The sequence below is a fragment of the Pan paniscus genome, chromosome 20 (assembly GCF_029289425.2).
Source record: "Pan paniscus chromosome 20, NHGRI_mPanPan1-v2.0_pri, whole genome shotgun sequence".
NCBI classification, from domain to species: Eukaryota; Metazoa; Chordata; class Mammalia; order Primates; family Hominidae; genus Pan; species Pan paniscus.
Window position 1 is genome coordinate 10,992,798 of NC_073269.2, and position 11,976 is coordinate 11,004,773.

Here is an 11,976-nt window from a genome sequence, read left to right on the forward strand (position 1 = left end):
GTGTGTGATGTTCTCCGCCCTGTGTCCAAGTATTCTCATTGTTCAATTTCCACCTATGAGTGAGAACATGCGGTGTTTGGTTTTCTGTCCTTGCGATAGTTTGCTCAGAATGATGGTTTCCAGCTTCATCCATGTCCCTATGAAGGACATGAACTCATCCGTTTTTATGGCTGCATAGTATTCCATGGTGTATATGTGCCACATTTTCTTAATCCAGTCTATCATTGATGGACATTTGGGTTGGTTCCAAGTCTTTGCTATTGTGAATAGTCAGGCAGTCCAATCTTCAAGCTGCCAGATAATCTCCTTTGACTCTGTGTCTCACATCCAGGTCACGCTGATGTAAGTGGTGGGTTCCCATGGTCTTGGGCAGCCCCTTCCCTGTGGCTTTGCAGGGTGCAGCCTCCCTCCCGGCTGCTTTCACAGGCTGGCGTCGAGTGTCTGTGGCTTTTCCAGATGCATGGTTCTGAGTCCAGGTAAGGTTGGAGAGGGGCTGCAGGGCTAGATTTGTGATGGCGGGTGGCGCATGGGTCTCACTTCCCCTCCCTCAGCTGGGACACCCCACCACTCCTCTCACTTGCCCCTCTAGAGGCGAGATCATGGATGCAAGATGCGGGATTATCTGGCTTGGAATCCTAAGTCCACTACTATGTAGATGAATTGCCTCGGGCTTGTGACTCAGGTTTTCTGCCACTATTTTCCTTAACTGTTAAATACTGAGGTTCCAGCTGTTACAAAACCAGTAACTTTGGACAGATGACTCAACGGTTTGCGCCTCTGTTTTCCTCATCTGCGAAATGGGAACAATGATGATTCCTCCAGCTTTGTAGGGCTTGCATGAACATGAGCTGAGTTAATGGGATAAAACAGTGTGCAGTCCATATTAAATGCCGTAAGAAGCACTTCACTTTACTTTGAGTCCCCAGTTCCAAAATCCAAAAAGCCCTGGAAATCAAGTTGTTTTGGTGAATTGTTTGGCAGCAATCTCTGACCTGAACTAACTTTTTGTTAATAGTAGTCTTTTTTTTTTTTTTTTTAAAGACAGAGTCTCACTCTGCCACCCAGGCTGGAGTGCAGTGGCACTATCTCAGCTCACTGCAATCTCCACCTCCTGAGTTCAAGAGAGTCTCCTGTCTCAGCCTCCCTAGTAGCACGGATTACAGGTGCCCATCACCACACCCAGCTAATTTTTAAGTGTTTAGTAGAGATGAGGTTTCACCGTGTTAGCCAGGTTGGTAACTGCGGTCTTGATTTTTTTTTTTTTTTTTTTGAGATGGAGTTTTGCTCTTGTCACCCAGGCTGGAGTGCAATGGCATGATCTTGGCTCACTGCAACCTCCACCTCCTGGGTTTAAGTGATCCTCCTGCCTCACCCTCCTGAGTAGCTGGGTTTACAGGTGCCGGCCACCATGCCTGGCTAATTTTTGTGTTTTTAGTAGAGACGGGGTTTTACCACGTCGGCCAGGCTGGTCTCAAACTCCTGACCTCAGGCGATCCGCCCACCTCGGCCTCCCAAAGTGCTGGGACTACAGGCATGAGCCACCGCGCCTGGCCTGTAGTCTTGATTTTTATCCCACTTAGTGTGAATGTTAACATTTCTCATTGTAAAAAAAAAAAAAAAAAAGGAGATGTGGTGTTTGATTACAAAATGCTGTCCCGACCTCACTGAGGTGATGCATAAAAGATGGTATAAGTGCTAGGCGCAGTGGCTCACAACTGTAGTCCCAGCACTTTGGGAGGCCGAGGCGGGTGGATCACAAGGTCAAGAGATCGAGACCATCCTGGCCAACATGGTGAAACCCGTCTCTACTAATAATAGAAAAATTAGCCGGGCGTGGTGGCGGATTTCTGTAGTCCCAGACTTGGGAGGCTGAGGCAGAAGAATTGCTTGAACCTGGGAGGGTGGAGGTTGCAGTGAGCTGAGATTATGCCACTGCACTCCAGCCTGGACAACAGGGCGAGACTCCATCTCAAAAAAAAAAGATGGTATAATCCTGTACACCATCTTTAAATACTGGAAAATTCCAAAATGTATTTGAGGTCCAGGGCAGTGGCTCATGCCTGTAATCCCAGCACTTGGGGAGGCCGAGGCGGGAAGATCAGCATTTCGGGAGACTGGAGTTTGAGACCAGCTGGGGCAATGTAATGAGACCTCATCTCAAAAAAAAAAAAAAAAAAAAAAAAAGCTGGGTGTGGTGGCCTGTGCAGGCGGTCCTAGCTATTTGGGAGGCTAAGGTGGGAGGATCGCTTGAGCCCAGGAGTTTGAGGCTGCAGTGAGACAGGATCATGCCACCGCACTGCAGCCTGGGTGACAGATCAAGATCCTGTATTTTCAGTAGAGGTGAGGTTTCGCCATGTTGGCCAGGCTTGTCTTGAACTCCTGACCTCAAGTGATCTTTTAGTATTATTATTTAAGTTCTGGGGTACATGTGCAGGATGTGCAGTTCCGTTACATAGCTAAATGTGTGCCATGGTGGTTTGCGACACCCATCACCAGGCTGGAGTGCAATGACGCGATCTTGGCTCCCTGAAACTTCCGCCTCCTGGGTTCAAGCGATTCTCCTGCCTCAGCCTCCTGAGTAGCTGGGATTACAGGCGCCCTGGACCACGCTTGGCTAATTTTTGTATTTTTAGTAGAGACGGAGTTTTACATGTTGGCCAGGCTGGTCTCGAACTCCTGATTTCAAGTGATCCACCTGCCCTGGCCTCCCAACTCGTTAGATATTTTGCATTGCCTGCTTTGAGAGACAGTCACCCAAAGTGATCTTTGTGTTTCCTCTCTTGTCAAATAGATGCACCAAGGAGAAAACAGAACTTTTTTTTTTTTTTTTTTTTGACTAGGAATCGCACTCTTGCTCAGGCTGGAGTGCAGTGGCATGATCACGGCTCACTGCAGCCTTTGACCTCCTGGGCTCTACCCAATCTCCCACTTCAGCCTTCGGAGTAGCTTGGACTAGCACACCACTACATCTGGTTAATTTTTGTATTTTTTGTAGAGATGGGGGTCTCACTATGTTGCCCAGGCTGGTCTTGAACTCCTAGGCTCAAGCGATCTGCCTTCCTCAGCCTCCCAAAGTGCTGGGATTACAGGCATGAGCCACTGTGCCCAGCCCACTTCCTCTATTCTTCAAACATCCCTAACCAAGAACATTTTTTTTTTCCTGAGACAGAGTCTTGCTCTGTTGCCCAGGTTGGAGTGCAGTGGCACAATCTCGGCTCACTGCAACCTCCACCTCCTCGGTTCAAGCGATTCTCCTGCCTCAGTCGGCCGAGTAGCTGGGATTACAGATGCACGCCACGACGCCCAGCTGATTTTTGTATTTTTTAATAGGAAAATGAAAGAAAAAGCTCAATGCCTTCTATTGTCCTGCCACCACTACCCCCCACCACACCCCCACCCCAACCCCGGGTGGCCCCTGTGTGTACACTTTTTCTCTTGAACTTAAATAAAATAAAATAAAATTAAAAAAACCCTAATCAGCAGCAGTGGTCAGGGGCGCACCCACTGCACTCCAAAGAAGGTCTCATCAGTGTTTCGGGAAGGCAAAAGTGTCCCAGTGAGGTTGGTGCAGAGCGTGTCCCCTCGGGCCAGGGGCGTCAGGCGCTGGGAGGCAATGGTACAACCTTGGTGGAAGCTGAGACGCAGCAGGCTGATGCTACGGGAGGCGGGAGAGCAGATTCCCACGGCCAGGGTGGTGGGGTGGTGCCTGGAGGCCGTCGTGGAGGAGCAGATGGCCAGCGTCACCTGGATGTGTACCATGTAGATGCCATCACGATGGATACGTAGCTGCCCCTTGTCCAGCTCTGGTCCATGCAGGAAGGAGCGGCCCAGTGCTGGGCCCCCCTGCCAGTATAGCCTGGGGTCCTGCTGAGGTCCTGGGGGCACAGGGTTAGAGGGATGAGAGGATGGAGGTTTAGGGAAACTGAGGCACAGGGGGTCATAGAGAAAGTCAGATATAGAGATCGAGAGTTAGAGATCAAGGAATAGGTTGGGCGTGGTGGCTCATGCCTGAAATCTAGCAGTTTAGGAGGCCAAGGTGGGTGGATCACCTGAGGTCAGCAGTTCAAGACCAGCCTGGACAACATGGCGAGACCCCATCTCTACAAAAAATAAAAAGTCAGCCAGGTGTGGTGGTGCACGCCTCTGGTCCTGGCTACTCTTGGGAGGCTGAGGCTGGAGGATCGCTTGAGCCTGGGAGGCTGAGACTGCAGTGAGCTATGATCACACCACTGCACTCCAGCCTGGGTCACAGAAACCCTGTCTCAAAAAAAAGGGAAGGGGATAGAAGGTTAGAGATCTAAAGGGAAGGAGAGAGGGGTAAGGGGAGGGGGGTGGAGAGAGGGGTAAAGGGAGAGGGGTGGAGAGAGGGGTAAGGGGAGGGGGTGGAGAGGGGTAAGGGGAGAGGGGTGGAGAGAGGGGTAAGGGGAGGGGGTGGAGAGAGGGAGAGAGAGACACCAGGAGAGAGAGAGAGACAAAAAAAAAAAAACAAAACAGAAACAGACAAGGGTAAAGATAGAGGGGGAGGGAGAGATATATATAGAGAGAATGCAGAGAGAGAGCACGAGAGAGAGCGAGAGAAAGAGTGTATGTGTGAGAGAGCACGAGAGTGCACGAGAGAGAGCGAGAGAGTGTATGTGTGAGAGCACGAGAGAGTGCGAGAGAGAGCATGAGAGAGCTAGAGAGTGTGTGAGAGAGAGGATGAGAGAGCTTGAGGGAGAGTGCACGAGAGAGTGCAAGACAGCAGGAGAGAGTGCAAGAGACAGCATGAGAGAGAGAGAGCATGAGGGAGAGAGAGCACGAGACAGCGAGAGAGAGAGTGTGTGAGAGAGAGGACGAGAGAGCTTGAGGGAGAGTGCACGAGAGAGTGAGAGAGAGCACGAGAGAGCAGGAGAGAGTACGAGAGACAGCATGAGAGAGAGAGCAAGAGAGAGAGTGTGTGTGTGAGAGAGGACGAGAGAGCTTGAGAGAGAGTGCACCAGACAGAGTGTGAGAGTGAGCTCGAGAGAGTGCATGGGAGAGTGTGTGTGTGAGAGAGAGGACGAGAGCTACAGAGCTCGAGAGTGCACGGGAGTGAGCGAGAGAGTGCCTGAGAGAGTGAGACAGCACGAGAGAGACAGCGTGCGCACGAGAGAGACAGCGCGCAAGAGAGTGCACGAGAGAATTCCCCAAGGGACGCCTGCTCGGGTCACACCCTGAACCCCAATAAAAGCTTTGGCTCCCAGGTCCCTTTTTTTTTCTTGCTCTCCACCCGCTGGTTGAGTGTGTGTCTCAGAGAGCTCCCCTACCTTCCCGTTGGCCCTCTTCTCTCTAGGATCTTTATTTTCTTTAGAGACAGGGTCTGGTCCTGTCACCCAGGCTGGAGTGCAGTGGTGCAATCAGAGCTCACTGCAGCCTCAGCCTCTGGGGCTCAAGCTATCTCCCACCTCAGCCTCCCGAGTCACTGGGAGGTGGCATGCGCCACTATGACCAGCTAATTTTCAAAATTTTGTTCTAGAGATGGTGGTCTTGCTATGTTTCCCAAGAAACATAGTCTAGAACTCCAGGGCTCAAGCGATCCTCCCACCTCAGCCTCCCAAAGCGCTGGGATCACAGCCGTGAGCCAAGTGCTCGGCCATATTTCACGTGTTTCATCTCAGCGTCTCCTGTCTCCGCGACTTATCTGACTGACACACCTGAGCCTCACTCTCCTCCTCACTCAAGGCTCTCCTGGAGACTGGCTGTCTTGTTAGGAAGGAGCTGAACACGGGTCAAACAGGAGCCCCAAGGGTGTTTACCAGGCTTTGCAAATTTCCTGTAAGAGTGACACCTGGTCCCCTGTCAGACACTTAGGCATGACATCATCCACCAGAAGAAAGAGCTGTCCTGTGAAAGACACTGTCAACACCTGTGGCCACCACGCCTGGTGCCCCATCGACGTGGGGCTGGAGTTTACAGCCACTCTCCAGAAAGGGGCCTCAAGACCAAATTACAGGAAAAATATGGCAAAGGCGGCGGCGGGGGTGGTGGGGGGAGACATATCAGGGGTCAGAGACCCAAGGAGAAGAGAGAGCAACAAAGGTCCCTTCCACTACAAAATGGAAGGAACAAAACACGCAAGCCTGCAGTAATTTTAGTCTCTGGGGATGAACCGTGGAAAAACAGAAGAGGAAGAAGCGTTCGAGAGAGGCTGGGAGGAGGTAGAGACTTCCACCTAGAGCAGAACTGTTCATTTCTTCTCCCTCAAGGCTTCTTGCCAATGCCACCCACTCAGAGACCACCCCCTCACCGGACCACGGCGACTCCACTTTAAATGAAAATCCCCAACCCTGGCATGCCCGGATTCCCCACCCACCTCCTTGCCTGATTTCTTCTCTAAAACCTGCTCTTGGCCTGTTTTACTCTACGTGGCATTGCTCTGTTTCTCACATGTTCGTTTTTATTTTTTTGGTCATCTCCTCCTCGGTAGGAGTGATAGTAGAAGGGAAGCTCCCCAGGCAGGGATTTCTGTCTGTTTTGTGCGCGACTGCGGTACCGGAACAGTGCCTGCGCACTGCAGATGTATAATTAGTGCTTGTAGCATGAATGGAGGAAGGGTAGCCTTTCCTGTGAGCGTTTTCGTTTACTAACAAAACCCCTTTGATTCTTCCAAGGGAGGAGATCGAATGTGAAGGACTGAGAGGGAAAGAGAGAGAAAGGTAGTGGAGGCCCAGAAACACAAACCTGCTCGCTCTCTCTCTCCCCTCTCTCTCTCGTTCTCTCCCTTTTCCCTTTTCTCTTGGGCATGATCTCTTTCTCCCCCACCCTGTTTTTCTTCTTCCCCCTCTCTGTCTCTGTCTCTTCCTCTCTGTTATTCTCCTTCTCTCTTCCTCTCTCTGGCTTTCTTTCTTTTCTTTCTCTCTCTTCTTTTTTTCTCTTTCTTCTTTCTTTTTCTTCCTTTCTCTCTCTCTCACCTCCCTCCCTCTCTCCTTCCTTCCTTCTTCTCTTTCTTTTCCTTCCTTTCTTTCTTTTTCTTTTCCTTTCTTCTTTTTATTTATTTATTTATTTGACAGAATCTCCCTCTGTCACCCAGGCTGGAGAGCAGTGCCATTATCTTGGCTCACTGCAACTTCTGCCTCCCAGGTTCAGGCGATTCTGCTGCCTCAGCCTCCTGAGTAGCTGGGATTACAGGCGCCTGCCATCACACCCGGCTAATTTTTGTAATTTTAGTAGAGACGGGGTTTCACCATGTTGGCCAGGCTGGTCTCAAACTCCTGGGCTCAAGTGATCCACCCGCCGCGGCCTCCGAACGTGCTGGGATTACAGGCTCCAGCAACCACGCCAGGTCGCCTCTCTCGTTTTTATTCTCTCTTCCTCTATCTGTCTTTTTTCTCTTTCTCCCTCTCTCTCCCTCTCTCTCGTTCTGTCTCCCCCGCCTGTCTCCCTCCCTCCCTCTTCCTCTCTCCCTGCGTCTCTCCCTGTTTCTTTCTTTCCCCTTCTTCTCCTGTCTCCGTCTGTCCCCTCTGTCCCTCTCTCTGTTCTTTTTTCTGTCTCTCCCTCCCTTTCTCTGGGCCTCTCCCTCCCTCTCTGTCTTCTCTCTGTCTCCCCCTCTCCGTTTCCCTCCCTATCTCTCCCTCCCTTTCTCCCTCCGTCTCTCTCTGTGTCTCTTTCTCTCTGTCTCTCCCCACTTGTCTTTCTACCTGTCCTTCCTTCTCTCTCTGTGCCACTTCTTCTCCCCGTCCCTCCACGTCCCCCGTGTTACCTGTGTGATTCAGCTGCAGCTCAGCTACGTCCCACTGGAAGAAAAGACCAGAAAACAGGGCACGGACGTAAGCAGAGAGGTTCTATGTGTCCCCTGTGCCAGGAGCTCTCTTTTCTCTGTCCATCCTCCTTTCCACCTCTCATCCCACGGCGCGCACTGGTGATTTTATTTCATTTTATTTTTTTTACTCTTAAGACTTCTTAAACAGGAAGCAGGTCTGAACCAGCGGGGAGCGTGAAGTCGAGACCTTCAAAAGAACTTCTTCGTTTCCCGAATCGTTTTCCTGGATGTCACTGGGCGCGAGAGCACCGCGCGCAGCGGACTCTCTCCGCTGCAAAGGCGCCCGGCGCGGTCCCCAAAGGGACCCCTCCCCCACCCGGAGCGAGTGGCTGGGGCCATCCCGTCCTAGGAGGCCCCAGGAAGCCCCCACGCCCAGCCTTGTGAAGCCCCCAGCAGCCTCTGAGTCAGCCTGCCGGGGGAACACCAGAGCCGAGTCATCTTCCATTTCCATGTGCGCCTACCTTTCCCATCCCGGGATCTCCCTGTACCTCCCGGCAGGGCTGCCTGTCTCGTAGCCCCTACACCGGGCAGCCTGGTCCCCGCCTCGCCTCCCTGTTCTGGTCTCTGTCTCTGCCCTACCAGATCTTCTTCTCTGGCCTCTTTGTACCCATCTCATTCTGTCTTTTCGGTCACGCGCCTCTCAGTCTCCGCCCTGGTGCACGGTCCCTGCGCCCCTCGCCGTATTCTCTGCCGGAATAAGTTAGGATGTTTTCTTCCCAACTTTTCCATCTCAACTCACCCCAAGTGACTCGAGCGGCAGCTGCTGCTGAGCCTGTGCGAAGCGCTGGATGCAGACCACGAGGCAGATCACCAAGCCCGCGACCAATGGGACCAAAGCAGCCCGCAGGACGCACCCATAGGGCCTGCGCCGCACCGAGCAGCCCGAACCCTCCTCCGGCATCCCCGCGGCGATCACCTCCGCTAGCGCAGGAGGGGCGATGGGGGCGCGGAGCGCTGCCGAGAAGGAAGGAAGGAAACTGCAGCCCCCTCCCGGGGCTCCTGGGCGTCTACTTGCCTCAACCTGTCAGGGGACCAGCCTGCCCCTCTCTGGGGATGTCCGGCCGGTCGAGGGGAGGGACTTGAGCAATTGGCGAGGGGAAATTCCCTCCAACCGCTGCCAGTCTGCAGATCCTAAAGTGGGTGGAGGCAGTTGCCAGGATGCAGGCAGTGGCCCCGGGTGAGCCTCAGAGTTGCCTGCCCCCAACCCCTCCCCGCCCGACCTTCAGGCAGGAGACATTCAATCTTCCTATTCCCCTCTCCACCTCATTCTTCTGGGGCCCATTCATTTATTCAACAAACCTCCACTGCACATTTATTAGGGACTAGATTGTGCTGTGCACTGGGGATACAGCAGACATCCAAGAATTAGGGGTGCTCCCCAAATATTCGTGTACCCCTCTCCTGCATTTTTTTGTTTTGTTTTGTTTTTGAGACGGAGGTCTCCCTCTGTCACCCAGGCTGGAGTGCAGTGGCGCCATCTCAGCTCGCCGCAACCTCGATCTCCTGGGTTCAAGCGATTCTCCTGTCTGAGCCTCGCGAGTAGCTGGGATTAACATGCGCGCGCCACCATGCCTGGCTAATTTTTTGTATTTTTAGTAGAGATGGGGTTTCACCATGTTGGCCAGGCTGGACTTGAACTCCTGACCTTGGGTGATCCACCCGCCTTGGCCTTCCAAAGTGCTGGGATTAAAGGCATGAGACACTGCACCGGGTCAGTTATCTCCTGCATTCTTGGAGACCTCCTGCTTTTTTGTTTAAAGTTAAATTAAATTAATATTTTTATTTTTTATTTTTATTTTATTTTATTATTTATTTATTTTTTTTTTTTGAGACAGAGTCTCGCTCTGTCGCCCAGGCTGGAGTGCAGTGGCGCCATCTCGGCTCACTGCAAGCTGCACCTCCCGGGTTCACGCCATTCTCCTGTCTCAGCCTCTCAAGTAGCTGGGACTACAGGCGCCCGCCACCATGCCCGGCTAACTTTTTGTATTTTTAGTAGAGATGGGTTTTCACCATGTTAGCGAGGATGGTCTCCATCTCCTGACCTCGTGATCTGCCCGCCTCGGCCTCCCAAAGTGCTGGGATTACAGGCGTGAGCCACCGCGCCCGGCCTAAATTAATATTTTTAGAGACAGAGTGTTGCTCTGTTGCCCAGGCTGGATGCAGTGGCGCCACACAGCTCACAGCAGCCTCAAACTCCTGGGCTTCAGTGACCCTCCCATCTCAGCCTTTTGCATAGTTGGGTCTACCAGCACACGCTACCATGCCCGGCTAATTTTTTTTTTGGGGTGGGGGGTAGAGGATAGGGTGTTACTATGTTACCAGGCTGGTCTCAAACATCTGGGCTCAAGCGATCCTGCTGCGTAGGTCCCCCAAAGTGCCGGGATGACAGGTGTGAGCCACCGCATCCAGCCTCCTGCTGCTGTTCTCGATGGCTGTAGTGGGTTAACGGTGTCCTCCCAGAATTCATGGCCTCCTGGAACTGCAGAATATGACCTCATTTTGAAATTACGGGGTTTTTTTTGCAGATATAATTAGGCTTAAATGAGGTCATAGTGGATTAGAGTGGGCCCTCAGGTGGAGAGAAAAGAGGCTCATAGAGAAGGAGCCGTGTGAAAACAGAAACAGAAACTGAATGAGGCAGATGAAAGTCAAGAAACACCAAGAAGGAGCCGGGCACAGCGGCTCACGCCTGTAACCCCAGCACTTTGGGAGGCTGAGGCAGGCGGATCACTTGATATCAGGAGTTTGAGACCCTCCTGGCTAACACGGTGAAACCCCGTCTCTACTAAAAATACAAAAAATTAGCTGGGCATGGTGGCGGGCGCCTGTAGTCCCAGCTACTCAGGAGGCTGAGGCAGGAGAATGGCGTGAACCCGGGAGGCAGAGCTTGCAGCGAGCCGAGATCACGCCACTGAACTCCAGCCTGGGCGACAGAGTAAGACTCCGTCTCAAAAAAAAAAAAAAAAAAAAAAAAGAGTTGGAGACCAGCCTGGCCAACATGGTGGAACCCCATCTCTACTAAAAATTCAAAAAATAGCTGGGTGTGGTGGTGGGCACCTTTAATCCCAGCTACTCAGGAAGCTGAGGCAGGAGAATCGCTCAAACCCGGGAGGCAGAGGTTGCAGTGAGCCGAGATCACACCATTGCACTCCAGCCTGGGTGACAGAGCGAGACTCTGTCTTAAAAAAAAAAATTTTTTTAAAAAGAGGATCCAGCCTCTTTTTCCGGCTGGAACCATGGAGGGTGTAGAAGAGAAGAAGGAAGTTCCTGCTGTGCCAGAAACCCTTAAGAAAAAGCAAAGGAATTTCACAGAGCTGAAGACCAAGCGCCTGAGAAAGAAGTTTGCCCAAAAGATGCTTCGAAAGGCAAGGAGGAAGCTTATCTATGAAAAATTGAAGCATTATCACAAGGAATATAGGCAGAGGTACGGAACTGAACTTCGAATGGAAAAGATGTCAAGAAAAGCTGGCAACTTCTATGAACCTGCAGAATCCAGATTGGCGTTTGTCATCAGGATCAGAGGTATCGATGGTGTGAGCCCAAAGGTCCGAAATGTGTTGCAGCTTCTTCGCCTTTGTCAAATCTTCAGTGGAACCTTTGTGAAGGCCAATTAACATGCTGAGGATTGTAGAGCCATACATTGCATGCGGGTACCTAAATCTGAAGTCAGTAAATAAACTAATCTACAAGCGTGGTTATGGCAAAATCAATAAGAAACGAATTGCTTTGACAGATAACGCTTTGCACGATCTCTTGGAAAATATGGCATCATCTGTATGCAGGATGTGATTCATGAGGTCTATACTGTTGGAAAACGCTTCAAAGAAGCACATAACTTCCTGTGGTCCTTCAAAGTATCTTCTCCATGAGGCGGAATGAGGAAACAGACCACCCATTTCGTGGAAGGTGGAGATGCTGGCAACAGGGAGGACCAGATCAACAGGCTTGTTAGAAGAATGAACTATGGTGTGTACTATAATTATTTTTCTAAGCTGTTCAATAAACATTACCTGCTCTCAAATGGAAAGAAAAATATGTCTGTATATACATACAGTTAGGGTCCCAAGGGCCTCTGGCTATGAATCATCAAGAAGTCAGTGTCATCAGCAGCAAACTCACAGCCAACAGCGCTAGAACTCGTGCCTGGGGATAGCTTCTCTAACAAATGGATTTCCTCCTCTGTGAGGCTCATCACGGCC

The 11,976-nt window shown here is 51.5% G+C and overlaps 1 protein-coding gene across 1 annotated transcript; it reads right to left on the minus strand.

Moving 5' to 3' along the window:
• Positions 1 to 786: 786 nt before the first annotated feature.
• CD70 (CD70 molecule) lies at positions 787 to 10,956 on the minus strand. The gene is made up of 3 exons (XM_003819345.5): positions 8,517 to 10,956; positions 7,718 to 7,751; positions 787 to 3,875 (listed from the first exon to the last, which is right to left on the minus strand). The coding sequence occupies exons 1-3, from the start codon at positions 8,676 to 8,678 to the stop codon at positions 3,490 to 3,492; spliced, it is 582 nt and encodes a 193-aa protein (XP_003819393.1). The 5' UTR covers positions 8,679 to 10,956; the 3' UTR covers positions 787 to 3,489.
• Between the last annotated feature and the right edge of the window lie 1,020 nt (positions 10,957 to 11,976).

Excerpts from the sequence above, each read along its gene's own strand:
- CD70 (XM_003819345.5), bottom strand. The coding sequence starts at position 8,678 with ATGCCGGAGGAGGGTTCGGGCTGCTCGGTGCGGCGCAGGCCCTATGGG. Across the intron at positions 7,752-8,516 it reads TGCCGCTCGAGTCACTTGGG|TGGGACGTAGCTGAGCTGCA; the intron begins GTGAGTTGAGAT and ends CTTTTCTTCCAG. Across the intron at positions 3,876-7,717 it reads GCTGCAGCTGAATCACACAG|GACCTCAGCAGGACCCCAGG; the intron begins GTAACACGGGGG and ends CTGTGCCCCCAG.